Source organism: Danio rerio, chromosome 10 (assembly GCF_052040795.2).
Source record: "Danio rerio strain M-AB ecotype USA chromosome 10, GRCz13ab, whole genome shotgun sequence".
NCBI lineage: Eukaryota > Metazoa > Chordata > Actinopteri > Cypriniformes > Danionidae > Danio > Danio rerio.
In genome coordinates, this window is record NC_141030.1 from 10,520,843 (window position 1) to 10,542,139 (window position 21,297).

The window sequence follows — 21,297 nt, forward strand, 5'->3', positions numbered from 1 at the left end:
AATGGATTTCAGTCTGGACATTTTTTATCTTGAATTTCCTGAAAGGGGCTATTTTTTATATCTTGGGGAAAATAGATTCATTAAAAGACATGAAGGAGAAATATTAAAAATAAGTTTATATTAGAAATGCTGTTTTGTTTTTGTTTTTTGTGCATCAAACCACCAAAAATTATCACAAAATTTAAAATGAAAAATACAAATCAACATTTTAAATATTAAGGCACACATTTCAGTTGTAATTACAATTTTGCATTCTATTTTTAATGGATAATATGTGCACTAGACATTACATCAAATACAAGACAACTGTCTTAGAATGCATTATACTTTATGTGTGTTTTATTGACTTTCGGTCTATCTTATCCTATAAATAACAAGCCAGACTGACGCAGATTGCAACACCCTATTTTAAACTTCTCACTTTCTGGGTATCATAAACACACACCCTCTCACACACAAGTAGCTCACATTCATACAGGAAGTAAAGACCAAGGCAGATTACAAGAAAGGAAGCGAGATGCAACACATTTTTAAGCTTCTTCTGCAAAAATATCTGATGTGTTGTCATGTGTGAAGATGTCTTGCATCTTATAGACATTAAGTTAATTGTAGAGATCAAGGTGTATTTCACTGCTCTCACAACACTTTTCTATAGTTACATTTTGGTTTACTTTGCTTTTTCAGTGTATGTGTGCAATTTTCAATTTAAGTTCTGCCGTATTATATATATATTGTATGCATTATATACATATACAATATAATATTATATAATATATTTTACTATAGTAAGTCTATTATATAGTAAGTCTATTATATACAAATATTTAGCAAGTCTTTTACTATAGCATAGTGGAATGCAGAGGGCCCTTAACTAAGTCAGGTGTGTGACAGCCCACTAGGGCATATATGGATGACCTTACCATCACAGCGACAATGGTCCCAGGGAGCGGATGGATCCTACAAGGACTTGAGAGACTCATTGTCTGGGCTGGGATGAGTTTTAAGCCCTCCAAGTCTAGGTCCATGGTGCCAAAGAAGGGGAAAGTGGTTGACAAGTTCTATTTTTCCATCTGTTTCATCCCGACCATCACTGAGCAACCTGTCAAGAGATAGGGGAAGCTGTTTGAATTCAGTCTAAAAGACTCTGCAGCCATCCAGAAGTCCAAAAAAGAACTTGGAGCTTGGCTCACGAAGGTTGACAAATCCGGCCTGTCTGGTAGATACAAAGCCTGGTTCTATCAGCACTCAATTCTGCCCCGAGTTTTGTGGCCTCTGCTGATTTATGCAGTCCCAATGTCCCTAGAAAGGAAGATGAGTTGCTCTCTTCGAAAATAGTTGGGCCTTCCACGCAGTCTTACCAGTACTGCACTGTATGGGACGAGTAACACCTTGCAGCTGCCATTCAGTGGCCTCACAGAAGAATTCATGGTCGTAAGCACAAGAGAAGCCCTACAGTACAGGGACTCTAGAGACTGCAAGGTGTCATCAGCCTGCATTGAGGTGAGGACAAGCAGGAAATGGAATGCTGGAAAAACAGTGGAAATGGCAGAGTCATGCCTGAGATAATAGGCTCTGGTGGGCACTGTGGCGACAGGCGGAGTGGGCTTGGGCTATTTTCTAAAGACCTGGTTAGCCAGGTCCATGGCAAGTAAAGACACCACCTACTCCAGAAGGAGGTTCAAGCAGGTGTGGAGGAAGAGAGAGTGAGCAGGGCGGTGTGACTCCAGCAGCAAGGAGCATGGACTAGGTGGGAGAATACACTGCAGCGTAAGATCACCTGGGCGAACATCAAATATTTAGTTTGAATCTAAAATATTATAATGTTGTTCTTTTTTTTTGTTATTTAAAAAATCCAATTAATAAAAAAAAATCTAATCAAAAAAATATTACAAATGATTTAAAAAAATGTTATAAGACCCACCCAAAAACAACCTAGTTTAATAACAAGGTCTATAAATACTGTAGGTCAGAATCATATGAAATGCAAAATGAAAGGTGATTCCCAATGTTAAAACTACATAATTCAGTCTTAAAAAGAACAATATTCTGATTCTGATACACAACGTCACCTTTGACAGAGTAACCCAATAACCACTCTCTCTCTCTCTCGTTTACTCTAGCCTCTCTTAATGTTCGTGGTTTAAGAGATCATACGAAAAGGAATACTAATGCAGATTTTATTTTTGTCCAAGAAAGCCATTCTGTTGAGTCAGATAAAAAATTTTGGCAAACGCAGTGGGGAAATGTGATTTATATGAGTCATGGTTCTAACCGTTCAGCTGGTACTTTAATTTTGACTCACAAATTTAGAGGTGACATTTTAGAATCTTTAATATCTGATGAGGGTAGATGGATCGTCTTAGTTTGTAAAATCGAAAATGTGATTTTCATTTTGTGTAATGTTTATGGACACAACACAAGAAGCGCCAATGTATTTATGTTCAAACAATTGGGTACCAAACTTATTAATATTCAAGGGTGTTATATTAATGCTTATGTTATTATAGCTGCTGATTTTAATGAAACTCCAGATGACTTACAAGACAGATTTCCTTCTAGAACAACAACTAACGCTGATAATATTATCTTATGGTTATGTGAAAATATTTCAGTTGTTGATGTATGGCGTTTTTTCAATAATGACAGGAGTGGCTTTACTTGGTCCAACAAATCTGGATCACTTAAGGCCAGAATTGATCTCTTTTTAGTTTCCCATGCCAAACAATACAAGAGGCTACTGGAAATTTAATAATCGCTTATTGAAAGACACCCCATTCAATGATTATGTATCTCAGCTGGCTAAGCGTACTTTAAGTAATTTGGAAAAAGATCCTTGCTCTAGCTGGGAGCTTTTTAAATGTAAAGCTAGAGACTTTGCCATAAACAGGAGCAAACAAATTAAAAAAGAAAAAAATAATGAAGAATTTCAAATTATTCATAGATTAGGTGTGTTAAAGCAGAAAAATAATCTTAGTAAAGAAGATGAGATAGAATATAGCATTTGTGTAATGAAAATTGAAAATATGTATTCAGAAATTGTCAAAGATGCATTCATACGCTCTAGAGCAAAATGGATTGAAAAGGGCGAAAGAAATACTGATTACTTTTTTGCTCTTGAAAAAAGAAACAGAAAAAAAAACGTCTCTTTCTTCTTTAAAGGTTGATGGGGTTCTTTGTACAGATCCTAATATTATTTTATCCTTTGTATACAATTTCTATAAAAAATTATATACTTCTGAGTTTTCTCAAGAAAAATGTGATTGCTTCTTTGTATCTGTCCATGATAAAGTTCCTAGTATTAGTGAGGATTTTAAGTTGCTATGTGACGCTGATATCTCTACTTCTGAAATAGAAGGTGCATTAAGATCTATGAAAAAAGGAAAATCTCCAGGTAATGATGGTTTGTCTGTTGAATTTTATTTTACACTTCACATATTTTATGTTTAAAGAATGTATTAAAAAAACTGAAATGACACCCACAATGAAGCAGGGTCTCATTTCTTTAATTCCCAAATCAGATAAAGATAGACTTTTAATTGAAAATTGGAGGCCGATTTCTTTGTTAAATATAGATTATAAGCTACTTGCCTTAACTCTTGCAATTCGTTTAAAATCTGGTCTTCACAGTATAATTGGTGAAACACAAAATGGTTTTATGCATAATAGACATATTAGCTCTAATATAAGATTAGTACTTGATCTTATTGACTACTCAGAGAACATTGACTCAGAATCTATGATTTTGTTTTTAGACTTTTATAAAGCATTTGATTCATTAGAGCATCATTTTTTATTTAACTCTCTCAGAGCTTTTGGTTTTGGAAATAACTTTGTTAATATGGTGAAAATGCTTTATAATGACATTAACTCCTCGGTTTTGGTTAATCTGCAAACCACTAAACGTTTTATTTGTGATAGAGGTGTGCGCCAAGGCTGCCCCATTTCCCCATTCCTTTTTCTTTTAGCCGTTGAACTGTTATCTCTTAATATCCTACAAAATCCAAATTTGAAAGGTCTCACTTTGTTTGACAAAGAATTTAAAATTTCTCAACTTGCTGACGATACCACTTTATTTCTTAAAGATCAAACTCAAATTCCTTTAAGTCTTAGTATTATTCAATCTTTTTCTGAAGCCTCAGGATTATATTTAAATCTTACAAAGTGTGAAATTTTTTGTCTCTATGATACACAGCAATCTCTTATACACAACATACCTGTTAAAGATTGTGTGAAGTACCTGGGGATTTTCCTTACTAAAGACAAATTATCTCGTCAAAATCTGAATTTTTCACCTAAAATTTCAAAAACTAGAATTATCTTTAATTCATGGCTTCAACGTGACTTATCCATTTATGGCAGGGTACTTATATCCAAAGCTGAAGGGCTGTCTCGTTGTGTTTATCCTGCGATGTCTCTTTTTATCAGTGACAAAATTGCTAATAATGTAAATAAATTGTTATTGAACTTCATATGGAAGAATAAAACCCATAAAATTAGAAAATCAGTCTTATCTAATAGGCGCTCAGAGGGTGGATTAGAGGTTTTAAATTTCAAAGATTAAATTAGCTCATTTGCTATTGGCTACAAAGATGTCTCCGTAGTAATAATTCAATTTGGTACCATATCCCCAATGTTATATTTGATAAATTAGGTGGTTTAGACTTTCTTTTAAAATGTAATTTCATCCCTTCTAAATTGACAATCTCCCTCTCTAACTTTCACAAACAAGCTTTACTTGCTTGGAAATTGTGTTACGTGCACAATTTTTCCCCACACAAAGAAATTCTTTGGAACAACTCTAATGTCTTAACTCCTGGGAAATCTCTTTTTATTAATAAGTGGTTTGAAAGAGGAATAGTTTTTGTTTTGGACTTATTTAAAAATGATGGCAATATTTTGGAATATGAAGAATTTATGACATTGTATAACATCCCTTTGCCAGCTAAATCCTTCAACTGTGTTATAAAGAGTTTGTCACAAAGTTATGTGCATTTATTTAAAACTTTTCTTTACTTTAATGAGAGGGAAACAATTATGCCTAAACTTTTTTTGGATGGAGTGTATTTTTTTGATAAAAAATGTGACAACAGACATGTCAGACGATTGTTACATTACTCTGTATATACCACCCCAAGATGTAAATTTTTTTGGACCAACTTCTCTGACTGCATTCAATGGAAGAGAGCATGGGTATTACCTGAAAAATTCAGCATATCCAACAAAATAAGAGAGATACATTTTAAGATCTTGCATAATGTTTATCCTACAAATTCCCAAATTGCGAATTATTTTGATATATCTAATTTGTGTACTTTCTGCAATACACATGAAGAGACTTTATTTCACTTATTCTATAGTTGCACTCACATTAAACATCTTTGGAATGACATTACTTTTTATTTATCATCCATTTTTAAACATGATTTAAATTTGTCTTTAAAAGATATATTTCTGTATTTCTCGGATGATGGTCATGCTCTCGATCTTATTGTAAATTTTTTTGTGTTACACTGTAATTTTTTTATACACAAAAATAAGTTTCTAAAAACAATACCTGTTTTTAATACTTTCCTTGCTGAAATTTCGTATAATATTGAATCTCTTAAGCTTATTAATAATAAGAAAAATAATAAGTTTCTTAAAGCTTATGACAATCTTTTTTGTTAATGTTTGAGGCTGTGTATTTTTTCTCTCTCTGTCTTCTTTCTTATTTTTTGTTATTGTATTTTTTCTTCAATGCAGTGATGTTATTATTCTTGTATTCAATAAAAAAAAAAACACTCTCTCTCTCTCTCTCTCTCGAATGTCAACATCAAGCGTTCTTGTGTAAAGCAGCATTACAGTACAGATCACATGCATCCGCCCTGCATCAACCACAGGAAGCTCTTCTCTTTCACTGCTTTCTTGCACTGAGCATCAACCCTAAGCAGCGGAAGTGGACACTTCTGTCTCAACATACACATACAAGAGACATAAGTCAAATCTGTTGCTGCCCGTCCCAGAAAACCACCATCAGCATCCTGCCGGACATACAAGAGGCTAAACCATGATCAAGCGCAAGCTGAGTGAGTATGTTTGATTGTGGACTTCCGGCATAGTATGGCGAAATTATTCTTTTGGATCACTTTACCATGAGGTGTATATAATGTGGTATGTGATTTAAGTCTCTGGTTTGTTATGACTATTAAAGATCAAAATGTTTTAAAGGGGAAATATAATAAAATTAAGATTATTTACGTTTAAGTGCTCTAATCGGGTCTCTGATGACTCTGCTGACACAGAAATTGTGATAAAGGACAACCCAGTAGCTGTGTTATTTCTGCAAGAATGAGGAAAAATGTACTGTTCAGATTTTGCTCACTTTGTGACATAGAAATGTGAGATTTCTATAATATTGCCATCCCTTAATCTGCACTCTTTCACCCACAGTGCCAATCCTACAGTTTAATATTTACATTTACTGGAGATTTACAATGCCAGTGGCAAAAACAAACATTAAAAATGTTCTTTTGTTGGATGTACATCCTCATATCCAAGCCTCACTGAGGTTGAATTGTGTTATTAAAGGATATGAGAGAAGAATGTCAGTGAAGTGTTATAAATATTTAAAAAATAAACTCAGAGCGGCCACTTGTGTAGCATGTCTTGCACCAACAGCCATGCCACATTCAAAGACACTTAAATCACCTTTCTTCCCCATTCTGATGCTCGGTTTGAACTGAAGCAGATTGTCTTGACCCTGGCTTCTAGAGCGAGTTCAGTGCCTAACTCTGCATCCATGCGTCCTTGATATGAACACATTCAGGACGTTTCACGTGTCCTCCATTCTTGCGAATTGAGAATTGGAGCTGAACTTTGGCAGTTGATGGTAACATTGCACGAGTATACAAGGATGCAAGACCACTGAAAATGCATATTGAGAAACAGCCCATGTCTACATGCCTAAATGCATTTGGTTGCTGCCATGAGATTGGCTGATTAGAAATTTAACAAGCAGTTGGACAGGTGTACCTAATAAAGTGGCCGGTGAGTGTGTATTTTACACTGGACTGCATCAGCAGCTAAAGTTACCATCATCTTCTGAGATCATTCTCCGATACCCGATCAATGGGTTCAGTTTAATCTTGAAAATACTTACTAGCTGGTGTTCAAATGTGAAGCAAATCTTTTCAAAGTTTCCCAACAAAAGAAAAAAAAAATGCTAATTGAAAATTAGGCACATAACGATCAAGTTGTTAGGGCATCTTTAAACAGCAAAGGCGGTACAGAAACTAAAACATAAATAAGCATAATGTATTTATGTATTTAGCATCATAGCGTCTTTACACTAAATTCTGAGTATACCAACTTTTGAGCAGCCTTAAATAGGCTGTGTAAGGGGCTAATCACACCAAAGTGCCTGTTCTGTTCCGAGAGCGTGAGGCTTTTTGTGTTGACAGAACAAAAATAAGTGTGGTGTGCTTTACTGTATATATTTCAATAGGCAATGACTGAATCTGCATACGAACCTTTCACAAGACTGTGAAAAATATTTAGATTTTTTGAACATTTATATGTATTTATATATGCATTATAACATCTTTGCATCAAATTACAAAAAAAAGTAATTTTGCTTGTGTGAGGCATTTGAAATCAATCTATTGGCAGAACAGTAAATTTGATGTTGTTTTCTCTTCTGGCTGCCAATATCAGTCTCACTGATATTATTTCTCACACAAATATTTTCAGTTTTCTTAAAGTCTTTATAACACCATCATGGAGTTTTTCTTTTATTATTTCAGAAAATAAGATTGTAAAAAAATAATTTATTTTTCTATCCCGCATACACTACACTCTAAGTTTACTTAAGTAAAACTACTTAAAACTTATTAACCAAGACGACTTCTACTACTGACAAACCCGGGAATGTGAAAAGGGTTTATTGTGAGTAAGTGTTGCTGTTGATATTCACGATTTGTAAAGTCATACAGCTCCAGATAACTCGAAACAGCAACCAATAGTCTTTCCTCCATCTTTAAGTCTCCATAGTCGTCTTGACAGCACAAACACTGCTGTTGCCTCAACTGAAACCACACCTCTGCTTTCAATCAAATGGAGAATGAAAAAGACGTGACTGATATAGCTCGCTTTTTCTGCTCAGAGTTGACTATTTCAACTACAGGCGCACAGTGCACACCAGCAAAAATGCAAGGTGTGCAGGGCACATAAGCAGCGCACAAAACACTGGCAGCCATTAGAAAACTATTTAAAAGATGCGCCTCTCATTGCAATAAGTGCGTTTTGGTAATACCAAGGCCTTAAGATGACTTTAGTCCATTTAAGGCAAGTCATTTCACTCACCGGTCATCTAATTCTCCAAAACTGTTTGCCAAGCTTACAATTACATTGCATATTTGCAATCACCAATAGAATTAAACAACATCTGTCTCGTAAGTTTCGTTTCTACATGTCTGAATCAAACAGGCATATTTTCAGGTTGCCCAAGCTAATGCGCATGTGAAAGGAACAAGATCATGACATTAACCTCATTTATGGCCGTTCTAAACATTGGCATCCTCTGAATGCTTTGTCAGATCGCACTGCTCTTCTAAAGTAATTCAATACTTGATCATAATGGCAAATTTCCTCCAGAAATGACAGACACACTTTGTTTACTAGATTGTGGGGTGTAGTTTGAGTAGTTGCTGTCATGTGATGTGTATTTGACAGCATGGAATGTACCTTGCGTTCGTTTCATACAGATTGCAAAGCCAGAAAATTTTTGTTTTCAAGTGTAGTGGGTTCATTTAAAAGTACAGATATCCATTTTTTGTAGATATATTTCTTATGACTATGAAGCAAGTATTTGCTGAGATTCCAGTGTGTTTGTCTTCCACCAAAGTGTCGCAAATCTCGAAAATGTTGCCTGATCTGAACATCTCCCCCGGAGGAATGTCAGTCTATAGTAATCACCGATTGCCTACTGTACTAGTAGGCAGGGCTTCATTCCCTATATTGACCTTTACATTTTTTCCCCATTCAAAACTATACAAGTGACACGTCTTGTGTATTCTATAGTCTTTGACTTTAGAATGGTGACAGTAGTAGGTATGCTCCGATCAGGATTTTTGCAGCCGATACCGAGTACTGATTCCTTGTCATGGTGATCAGCCGATATCGACTACCGATTCTAATGCTTCAAGCTTTATAATGCATAAAGCACATTTTCCCTCTAAGTGTGATACTTTAGCGGAGATCTCTCCTTACCTAAGAGAATAAATGAAGGATGTTCCATAAAATCCCTTAAACATGTCTCTTATAACTGTTTTTATGTACTGTTTTGTGGACTTCTCAGAAGCAGCCTTACAGAAAATAATAGATAAAATAGTCAAAAACACAGAACTTTTAGTTTTTATACATGTAAAAGGGCCTAAATACATGCAAAGCCATTCAAATATTTTGCTCTTCAACTAGCACATCTGTGACTGCAGCTCCTATGCTCAGGACAGCCTAACAGCAGCTCAATCATTCGATGAGAGAGACAGGGATGTGCACTTGAGATATCTTTACTGTGCTATTCATCTACCCTAATAAGTGCAAAGCTTAGAACATCACCGTGCCTCTCAAAATCTGTTCTCTTGCTAATTCACTCTCATCTCCATTATTTGCGTGGTATTTTATCTAATATCTTCTTTAACGGTTCATAGGATCGGCCAGAGTGGCGAGTACAGATCGAGTCATAAAATGTGATTATCAGCTGATACCGATCTCAGCCAATTAATCGGAGCATTCCTAAACATTGTTATTGAAAATCTAACAATCAACAGTAAACAAGGAAAGCATAAGGAAGTCACATGGGTGTAATGTTTGCTACAGCAGAGGTATGATTGTTCTATGATTGTTCGCATTATTTTTTTTACAGACAAAACCACCTCAACATTCGCAGATAAAACCTTCCTGGCCATGTGAGATTTGTTTGTTTTGTTGTTTCTGTCAGAATAGTGTGAAAAGGCTCTGCCCTTTATTGGAAAGCAACATCTTATTTGCAATTAAATTAACAGATACAAATAAAATGTTTAATGTTTTTAATCAAGCTACATATACTGTAGGCAATTTTTGACAAGCTATGATAAATGATTTGTAAGGTATTTTAAGATGAAACTTCATAGACACATACTGAGAATTCACTTTACTTATGATCAAAAGAAACATAATACATCCTCTATCATTCAGTGCCTTTGACTTTATTGATTTTTTATAATGGCTTTAAAGGCTAATGTTCCTCTCTTATGAAGGTTTGTGTATATGAAGGCACTGGTGCAAAGCACAGAGATAAATGTTTAAGAGGCTTTTTGTTGTTTTGCTCCACATGCCTGGAGGTAAAGCCAAAGCCAGAATCCTGCTGAATGAAGACAGTGTGGGAATACCATAATGACATTTGGGGATTCAGCTGCACAAAGCAAATGAATGTACTGCAGACGAGATCAATTTAAGCTGAATTGAACATCGACCAGGAGAAAACAAACTCGTGATGAAAATAAAGGTTGTTTATGTCAGATTAGTTTCAGTGTTATGAGGTCAATAAAGGGCAAATTATACCTGTATATGGAGAACAGGGAAGTGAGATACCGTGCATGACTGTTGTGAAAAAAAAAGTGTACATTTGTCAAGTTGTTGTCAAGGCTTTTTAAACGGAAGGTTTTTAACTTAAGTGCTTGATTAAGGAAACGTTGAAAATGTGTACTGCATTATATCATATTACATTTACATTAAGTTTATTTACAATTTTAATAGTGTTTGTTACACTTTATGGATGTTAAATTTATATTTAGTCTCATAGAATAAAATGAACACTAATGTGAACTGATGTTGTATAAATATAAATTATTAAAGAAATATAATAAATAATAAAGGTGATTGAAAAGGAATAAATTGAGAAAGGTATAATGAAATTTCTATTATTGGCTGTTTGCAATATTTTGTATTTTTGGGGTGTCTATGCTTTAAAAAGTAAATGTACAAATGGAATCAAACATGTTATATGTCAAAGATGCCAAAAGGATAAAATTTGTCTCAGGTAAAGCTCATATGTCTCATGTAAAAGAAGAGATAGGTAAAAGGAAAAATAAGTTGAAGTAATAGACGAATGATGTGTGTGGTTGTCACAATCACCAGCGACCCAGCCTGTGCAAATTGCTGCTAAACGCACAGTGTTGCCTAGAACAACAAATCCGCCATTAAATGGACTACAAGAACCAGTCATGCACGTCTGGCCTAGATCCACATGATTGCAGACAAACACAGCTGAAGCTACTCATGAACTGATTACATGGACTATTTAAGCAGCACAGACATACACGTGGGGGAGGCAGTGGCGCAGTAGGTAGTGCTGTCGCCTCACAGCAAGAAGGTCGCTGGGTCGCTGGTACGAGCCTCGGCTCAATTGTTGGCGTTTCTGTGTGGAGTTTGCATGTTCACCCTGTGTTCGTGTGGTTTTCCTCTGGGTGCTCCGGTTTCCCCCACAGTTCAAAGACATACGGTACAGGTGAATTGGGTAGGCTAAATTGTCCGTAGTGTATGAGTGTGTATGGATGTTTCCCAGAGACGGGTTGTGGCCGGAAGGACATCCGCTGTATCAAAACTTTCTGGATAAGTAGGCGGTTCATTCCGCTGTGGCGACCCCGGATTAATGAAGGGACTAAGCCGACAAGAAAATTAATGAATGAATGAGACACACACACACTTGTTGCTAATGCCTAGTTCAGACTGCGTGATTTTAGCTCCGATTTTGGCTCGCCGACAGGTTTTAAGAAATCGCCGACAAATGCCTGAGATCACAGGCAAATCGCTGCTCGTGCACGTGAGTGACAATCACACAGTATGAACGATCAAAGACGCGATCTGAGAGAATCGCAGATGAGTCGCCGATGCCTGTGAGATATTTGGCATGCTAAATATCTGGAGCTGTCGCCGATTCAAATCATGCCGTGTGAATTGAGTTTTGACAGAAAATAACATCAGCGATCGCCTACAGCCAATGAGAGAGCAGCTTTCACTTGTGTGTGTGTGTGTATACCTGCTGCAGGCCAGCGGGAGGCTGGGGGAGAAGTTATAAGCGCTTTTTTCGGTTTATTTGGACCCACAAAATGGAGGAAAAACTAGTGGAGGTTTGACAGGACTCAGGAGCAACCGTGTCTGTTTGACGTTTCATACAGAAAGAAATTAGTTTATTATCAACTTAAGTTGAGGAGAAATGGCTAATTCCCTTGAAACCCAGGTGAACAAACATGTACATGTTCTACCCCATTAAAGGTAGTTAATAACAAAAGATATCCTACATGTTTTTGGCTGTGAGACGTAGTTTGGACGAAGTTGTCGGCGATTCTCCCTATAGTAAAGTCATGCAATGTGAATGTCCATGTCGCCGAACCATCTTGCAGTGTAAACAAAGCAGCGACGAAACGATAGCCCAGATAGTCATGCAGTGTGAAAACATCTGTGACACGACTAGTTTGAAAATCATGCAGTCTGAACTCGGCATAAGTCTTGTAAACTGTATAGTGAACATTATGACACGGTTTCCCTTGCCTTGTCCTGCCATGTTTTAGACCCTTCTTTTGTTTGTTTATTCCTGTCTGCTGCCAGCCTTTTGGCCATTTGCTTCTTTATTTGACTTCGACTCTGGATTGCCTGTGTACATCTGTTTGCCCCTGTGTTGACCTTTGCTAGCCTGACCATCCTGCTAATAAAACCTACGTTTGGATCCGCACACCCTGCTGTCAGTCTTACTTCACATTACAGAAGTAATAGGGTGGAAAAAATAATAAGCTTGTGCTCCATCCTGCTCCATTTCGACCATGTTGAAATGTATTTTTGTTAAAGAGTTTTTCTGTATGATTTTTCTGTTCGAATTAAATAATCAAATCACTATAAACACTGCTACATATAACCCGGGAAAAATCTGAAAAAACTCAACAGTTTGGTTAAAAACATTATAAAAAATGTAACTCAGTGGGTTGATTTACATTTCAACATAGTCGAAATGGAGTGGGATGAAGCACAAGTGTATTATTTTCCCCATCCCATTACCACACACATCATTCGTCTATTACTTCAACTATTTCTTCTTTTACTTATTTTTTCTTTTTACATGAGACATATGAGCTTTACATGAGAAATATTTTTTCCTTTTGGCATCTTTGACATATTACATGTTTCATTCCATTTGTAAGTTTACGTTTTATTACATAAACCTAAAAAAATTGCATAGTATTGCAAACAGCCATTAATTGAAATTTAATGATACCTTTTTCATTTTATAATTTCCCCTCTATTAATTAAAATATTACTTTAATAATATATATTTATAAAACTTTTTTAATTGATTAACTTCCTGACATTGTTTAAGAATCTGTTCCAGACTGTGCCATAATTTCACACCACATACAAACATACACAATTTTTTTAAAGTTGTTCTTATTTTAAACCTTCTTAAAAAAAGATTTTGTTCTCTCAGATTATATACCCTTGTCTTTCTTCAAAAATCTTTTGCATGCATATTAGAAGTAATTGATTCCTAGCTTTAAACATAAATTGTGCTGTTTTTAATTAAATTTATTTTGAGTTTGATTTGAATTTATTGACAGCCATGTATTAACATGTCTCCGTAGTAACACGTATAATCATATCAGCAGGACAGGACGTGTGCAATTTAACTGGAATTAAAAGATCTGTTCAGCTCGCTGTGATCATTGTGATCAAATGTGATCAATAATAAATTTTACAATTTTAAAACGTTTTTAAAACAGTGCATTAGATATATTATGAAAATAAAGAAATAAAGTCAGTTAAAGACCACACCACAGCAGCATGTCAGTACAATTATAAAAAAGACAATTCAGTCCCAATTGTGTGTGACATAGTGTGTGACTCATTGTTGCAGAAAGGCTTGAATTAACTCCAAAACAAATCCATCAAATAATCCATGAGAAAGTTCTTACTGTAGTATTTTTTCGCAAACGTTACGTGAGATCTGCCGCTTTCATGTCTGTCACTGTGCTGTTTATTGTAGGTTTTTGGAGCTTTACAGAAACATTCTGGAGACACCAGAGACTTATCTTAAATCTTAAAAAAGGGTAAAATAGGTGCCCTTTAAGATTTATTAATTTGCAACTGCAAAATACAGTATAGCCTCACATCATGTTTCTTCCTTTAATTATACGTCTACATGGCTGTGTTTCTTTACCCCATCTCCAAAAATACACAAGAACTACATCAATATTAATAATTCAATATGTTTTTTATTTCAGTCTGTCCAATGTCTGAATAAACTCAGTCTGGACAAGACCGCTGAACTAGGCAAGAAAACAAAACCAAAATGGGGTTAAACAGTGATAGTTCTCTGTGAGCTATAATTATTAAGATAAATGAACATAAGTTCCAACAGTGATAAAGAAAACATGTATATGAAAAAAGCTTTTTTTAAGATAAAGCTTTATTTTAAGTATCGCCTTCCTGTTTTCACAGAGTCTTAATTTCCTCCCCTGTTCATCATAATCACTGCTCTTGCATCATGCTATCATTTTAATCAGTAGGAAATATTCTGGCTTCATTTATGAGAAACCGACTTGTTCATATGGTTGTTTTAGAGACTAAAGGGGCCGATGAAGTTTTCCCACAGACAAGGTCAGGGCTTGTATGTTTACTTATGAGCCTGCATATTTTGTTCTCACATTAAAGGAACTCTTGGAATGACAGGGTGCACAGCGGACGTTGCAATCTCTCCTTTTTCACCACAGAACGCTTTATGAAACTCAAATCTGTTTTAACATGCGCAAAATGTTTTCTCCTTTCTTAGGCTTCAAGTGGTTTGGTAGCCTCACCAACCTCCGGCGGAAATCAGATGCGCAGAAAGATGACGAATCAGTCAAAGAAATGTCCACTGACGACATGGGCATGCATCCACGCAGCCCAAGCTATGCCACCTCCAGTGAAATGTACACACACATGGGCACCATGCCACGCCATTCGAAGAAGGACAAAAACTCGAAGAAGAGCAAGTCCAAAGACAAGGCCAACCTCACTCGGAGCCAAAGCTTGAGACCAGACCATGTGGTTGAATCTCCTCTCCTTAGTATGCTTTCTGGAAAGGGGATGGAGGTTCTGGAAAACCCCATTATTGAAGACAAGACGGCTCACATCCAGAATCGAGACCTTCCACCTCCTCCATGTGTGGATGGACACTCAACAAGGCTGGAAGATGAAAATAAGAAGCTTGAAGTAAACTTCAAACATGTTGATGCATCGAATGCATGTCTGGGAGCTTCAATAGAACTATGCGTGAGCCAAGAGTCAACGGTCCAGCCAGTGTTGCCCAAGAAGAGACTTAAAGAAGGAGACAAACTGATGAAGGACACTGAGGAGCTCAAGCAGGACAGTAACTTGATCCAGTTGCCTCAGAAGACTGGCAACCGGATGGAGAAGAAGATAGCAGTAGAAGAAGATGCTAATATAGTGTGGAACTATAAACTTGACGGCCAAGAAGAGAAGGAGTTAAACAGGTAAGAATTCGCTAAGTTCATTGATTCTTAATTTGAACTTTTAGCTACCTATTACTGTATGTACTGCTATGGCAAGCCGTTTTACATTTCTTTCTGATTGCTTAAGCACAATTTTGAAATTAAGACTCATTTTGTCAAAACACTACACACAATTTACACATGACTAATATTGACATAAACATGATTAACACCAGCATTTGTTTTAGATGTTTTCAATTATCTTGTAGTTTATGTCCAGCCTTAGTGATGACATGAGACATTAAACGTCAACAATAATCATGCGAGATAATCATCTTGGTGCAAAAGGCTTTAGTGTCATGCTTATTTAGGTCTATCAATGATAATCTGCCAAGGTACCAGCACAAAAACATCAAAACATTGTGTAATTATTATATGTACACATCATCCTAATATCGAATACAATCACATGATGATATTATTATCCTTTTTGAATTTATAATAAAGTTATGTGGCTGCAAACAAAAATAAATTATTGAGTCAAATTTAACAGCAATATTGCCGTTTCTCTAACTCTGCTAGATAGCCCTCCATCTTGCATCTCTGCAATTTCCCTGGACTACACTTCCCAGAAACACCTGCACTCATTACACCCACACCTGATACATATTTTTCAGCACTACAGAAAAACCCAGGCTGCGTCCAAAATCCAAAAATACTTCCATACTATATACTACTCTAAAAGCAGTATGCGAGCCGAGTAGTATGTCCGAATTCATAGAATTTTAAAAATAGTATGCAAAAAGTACCCGAATGACCTACTACTTTCAGCGAGATTCTGAAGTGTGCATCCATGAAACGTGATCATTACAAAATGGCCGATGTCAGCAGTCTATTAGTGATGCAACAAAGACTTTTGATATCTACCATGTATACAAACGCTACTTTACCTAAATAATATTTTAATTTATAGTGAAACACACCAATAGGATTGTGCTTTAGATGGCACATTTTGGTAAGAACTCAAACTCTCACAGTCCATTATGGACATTTTCCAGTTGTTGACGGTGCATGGGTTATAACAAGTGTTTTTTCTTGTTTCCTGTTTCTTTCTTTTGCCCTTGGACTTTTTTTTTCATGATTGATTACTGCCTTCCTTGACCTTTTCCTGTTCACTGCTTTTTGGAATTATCTGGGACATTGGTTTGTTTTATTAATTTTGATCCTGGCCGTTTTGACCATCCTCATCTATATTAAAGAACGGCAATTGGATCCGCATCTCTGTCGTCATGCTGCAGTACGTAACAATGTCCATATATTTATTGACCACCTGAAAAAAGGTTAAAACCCATCCAAACCAGAATACATTCCTTTGTGTCACTGGCTATAGTTTATTCAACATAAAGATTGATGCCAATCTTGAGATGCTCTCATGAGACAGAGACTAAGGAAAAAGCATTCTTATGATTCCTTACTCTGTGCATTAGGACATGCATTTCTGATACTGCTCATCTAAAAGGCCCCAGACACTTTTTTTGTTAAACATTTTTATATATAATGTAAAAAATACCATAATAATAATTATTCTATGTAAATTATTAATTGAAATATTTAGTTAAACAGTATTTTGAGTCGCCCTCATCAATTCTCATTAGTCACATTAGTAGGCAGCAGAGAGCAACAGGGTGAACCGGGATTCAGAGGAAATCTGTGGTTCATTCTTCTCAGCTTCCCAAAGGAACTTCACTGGACACGTACATGAGAACACATACTGGGAATTTTAATCAACAACTTTAAATCAGTAATTTTTTTATTTATTTTTTTTTTTATTTGTGAAAGTTTTGTAAGTTGTTTGAGGATAAAGTTGTACAAGGATTTCAGGTGAGTTTGTAATTGACAGTATGTTGTATGTGTTGCAGGAAATGCTATTTTGCTACTACTAAAAAGCCTAATAACTTCCATAATCTTTCTATAGTTTTTCGTTTTATTTTGATGACAGTTGTGGCTAAATTGCATGCTGTTTATCTTTATTCATCATCTTTCATTCATAGTTTATCTACACTGTTATCTATGATATTTTATTCACAATCTATTTACACTGTGAAGAATTCATATTTAAATTCATTATAGCATTTACCAAAGTGCATTATAGCCAAACGGAGTAGTTGTGAAATCAAAAGATAGTGCTTTCTTACTTCGCGATATGACATGGCAAACAATACTTTTATTATTATGGTAATGTGGACAGCATTTTAATACAGACATACTGCAGCTTGTAATAACTAGATTGTACTTGGTCAGAGCTCATTATAAATGACACCTGGTTTGTTGTTTGCAAGCTAGATCTTTTCTCTGTTGTTTGCAAATACAGCTGAAGGAGGATAATGATGTGAGGTCAGCCTGCACATCTGGAGGATGTGAGAAATGTCTTCAGGAAGACTCTGTGTTAAGAGTCTTCCTGCTTTTGTATACAGTATCTGTAACCCACAGTATCACTACCTTTACAAAACTTAAACATGCTTTCACTACAATAAAACAAATAATCAATGTTTATGTTTTGTAAAGGCATAGCAAGGAAACTAGTAATAAATATTTTATTCAAAAATATACTTTATGTATACTGGTGTGAAAACGTGTTTGCCCCTTATGGATTTTTTGCATGTTTGTCACAATTTAATGTTTCAGATTTTCAAACTAATTTAAATATTAGTCAAAGATAGCACAAGTAAATACATCCTGCAGCTTTAAAATTAAGTTTTGTTATTGTTAAGGGGAAAAAATATCCAAAACCACAAAGCCTGGTGTGAAAAAGTGTTTGCCACCTGTTAAAACATATTTTATCTCCGGTTTTTTACAACTGAGTTCAATTTTTCTAGTAACACCCAGGCCTGATTACTGCCTCATCTGTTTGCAATCAAGAAATCACATAAGTAGGGCCTGCCTCACAAAGTGAGAGGACCACAAATCCTCAAAATCTGTATACAAAGTTCGAAAACAAATGAAAAAGAAATTAATTGAGATTTTCCAGTCTGGAAAAGGTTATACATCTATTTTAAGCTTTGGGACTGCAGAGAACCACATTGAGAGCCATTATCTAAAAATGTCAAAACATGAAACAGTGGAGAACCTTACCTGGAATGGCCAGCTGAAAATTACTCCAAGAGCCCAGCATCAACTCATCACAAATGACCCCACAACAACATCCAAACAACTGCAGGCCTCAGTTAAGGTGAGTGTTCATGACTCCACCATAAGAACCATACTGGGAATAAATGGTTTCAAGTTCCCAAACGAAAACCACTGCAGAGCAAAAACAACATGAAGGCTTGTCACAGATTTTCCAGAAAACATCTTAATGATAACACAGTTCTTTTGGGAAAATACTCCATAGACTGAAGAGACAAACACTGAACATTTTGGAAGGTATATGTTCCATTTTGTGGGTTCATAAAAAGAACACCATACCAACAGTAAAATGTGCTGCTGGTAGTGTGATGGTTTGGAGCTGTTTTGCTGCTTCAGGACCTAGAAGACTTGCGGTGATTAATGGAACCATGAATTCTGTTGTATACCAAAATATACTGAATGTCCGGCAATTAAGTTGAAGTGAACAATGATCCAAAGCACACCAGCAAATCCACTTCTGAATTGCTGAAGAAAAACAAAATGAAGATTTTGGAGTGGCCTAGTCAAAGTCCTGACCTAAATCCAATTGAGATGCTGTGGCATGATCTTAAAATGCAGTTCATGCTCAGAAACCCTCCAGTGTAGCTGAATTACTGCAATTTCAGAATTGCTAAAATTCCCCCACAGTGCTGTAACAGATGAATTGCAAGTGGGCCAAAAATTGTTTTTATCTTAAATTGACGCCACGGCTTTTATGATGTCTCTCATCCATGTGTTGTCCATTAAAAAAAGAAATGAAAAGAAAAAAGAAAATATCTGGCTAAACTGAAATCTAAACTTGTGTACTTCATTTTAAATTAAGATAATTAAAATAAAATAAACATTCAATACATTAATCAAATTCTAAAATTGACAGACTTAGATTACATAATTTTGCAGTTATTTAGCAATAATGCCGAAGGGTCATGTCAATATGTTACCATAGCAACGAAAACTCATGGGCTCACACTGTTTCATCATCCCAGCAGTTTTTATCTTTGGTAGAATATAAATGTGGTACAGTAATGTATCTAAAAGCAAGCATGTAAATATAATCCATATAAAATGACTTTAATCTTCTAAATAAAAAACAAGCGGCAGCAAGTTGCTAAAAGTAGCCAACTATGGCAACCCTGCTGATCCATGACAAGGTTTTTTCCTTCACTTGGATATTTTGCTGCAGTGCAAATCTGCAGTCACACCACAAGATGTCAGTGTAAAATTCAAGACTTTGGCTTTTTGAAGGACGTTTTCTTTCTAACTTGTTTTGACATCTATGCTGCTTTCATTGCTGTGTTTCAGATCAGAAAGTCTTTGTTCAGCGCAGTTTTAATTTTAAATCATTGAGACTAAAGTGTTTAAGATGTTGTCTGTCTTTTCAGAGTTTGGCAGTTCTGCTTTTCTGAAACCTTTCCCATGCTGAAAGAAGTTTCTTTCTGATTTGACAGTAAATTCGATGTTGCTCATGCATGAGGCACCTTTATTTAGAACTATTTTCACAATTAAAGCAAGTTGGTTTCCCTCACATACTCTGGGAGTATATTTGTTATACGATGCAGACACTGGCTTCCTCTTTATTCAATTCAACTCAGCTTTATTTGTATAGCGCTTTTTCAAATGTAGATTGTGTCAAAGCAGCTTCACATAAATGGTCATAATAACTGGAACAGTGTGGTTCAGGTTTTAGTGTTTAAGTTCAGTTCAGTTCAGTTTAGCTCAGTTCAGTGTGATTTAATCATTACTGAGAGTTCAAACACTGAAGAGCCAATTCATCGATGCCTAAAACATTTTGTGTCAAATTGGAAAGTCAGATGAAGTTAGTCACACTTTTACACAATGAAGATTATCTTCTCTTTCTCAAGCATTCTTAATTTCTGTAGCAAAAACAATAACTCATGTAAATGGATTTTTTTTTCATAACTTGAATGGGCTGTTTGTAAAAAAATTTTTAGATGAGAGGTTTTATTTAAAATATAAATTTATTTCTTAGGTAAAACATCATTCCCTCATATTTGTAGCCTAAAATTATTAATTTTATTTCATTGGTTGCTTCAATTCTTGTGTTTTTTTTTTTTTTTTTTTGAAAATACATAAAAATTTAGCAAAAAAACGGACTGCCAAACGGACTGCCATAAGAAAATAAAAACACAGAATAAAAACAGATTCAAATGTGTTAGACGGGTTTTAAAGGAATGTAAAAGAAAAGAAAGACACAATAGTGCGATCTGTCGGATGTATCACAGTGCTCATTCAGTAAAGGCACAGCTAAACAGATGTGTTTTCAGTCTTGATTTGAATGTGCCTAATGTTGGAGCACATCTAATCATTTCTAATAGCTGATTCAATTGTAGTAGCTGAAGGTAGATTCACCCTGCTTTGACTAAATTCTTAGAATTTCTCATTTATTTAATCCTAAAGATCTGAGTTATCTGTTAGGTTTGTATTCAGTGAGCATATTGAGGCCATTATATAGGAAAAACAATTTTACCAAGGACGAAACAAATTTACATTTTAGAAAAAAAATTAAGTCGCAAAGCACTTTTACTAGTCCTGAAACAAATTAACAATGACAGATTCTTTACGGAATGGGAATGTACCACACACAAGAAGTCCGTGGTGAAAGGCGTTGTCTAAA

At 35.5% G+C, this 21,297-nt stretch overlaps 1 protein-coding gene and 1 long non-coding RNA gene across 5 annotated transcripts in view; one reads left to right on the forward strand and one right to left on the reverse strand.

Annotated features, from left to right (window-relative positions):
* The first annotated feature begins 5,836 nt into the window (after positions 1–5,836).
* sh2d3ca (SH2 domain containing 3Ca) overlaps positions 5,837–21,297 on the forward strand; it is a 100,758-nt gene continuing 85,297 nt past the window's right edge. For 2 of the 4 annotated variants that reach the window (XM_087270216.1, XM_087270217.1), the window contains exon 1: positions 17,215–17,378. Coding sequence is in view for 2 of the 4 variants with exons in the window: in XM_087270211.1 (XP_087126337.1) it covers positions 6,047–6,065; positions 14,837–15,539 (722 nt within the window). In the remaining 2 variants the exon portion in view is untranslated. Of the gene's footprint in view, positions 6,066–14,836; positions 15,540–17,214; positions 17,379–21,297 lie in introns of those variants that run through there. The other 2 variants (XM_087270211.1, XM_087270210.1) reach the window with 2 other exon arrangements.
* LOC147835010 (uncharacterized) overlaps positions 17,330–21,297 on the reverse strand; it is a 76,265-nt gene continuing 72,297 nt past the window's right edge. Inside the window, exon 3 of the long non-coding RNA XR_015500845.1 lies at positions 17,330–18,797. This is a non-coding gene — a long non-coding RNA (uncharacterized LOC147835010). The remainder of the gene's footprint in view (positions 18,798–21,297) is intronic.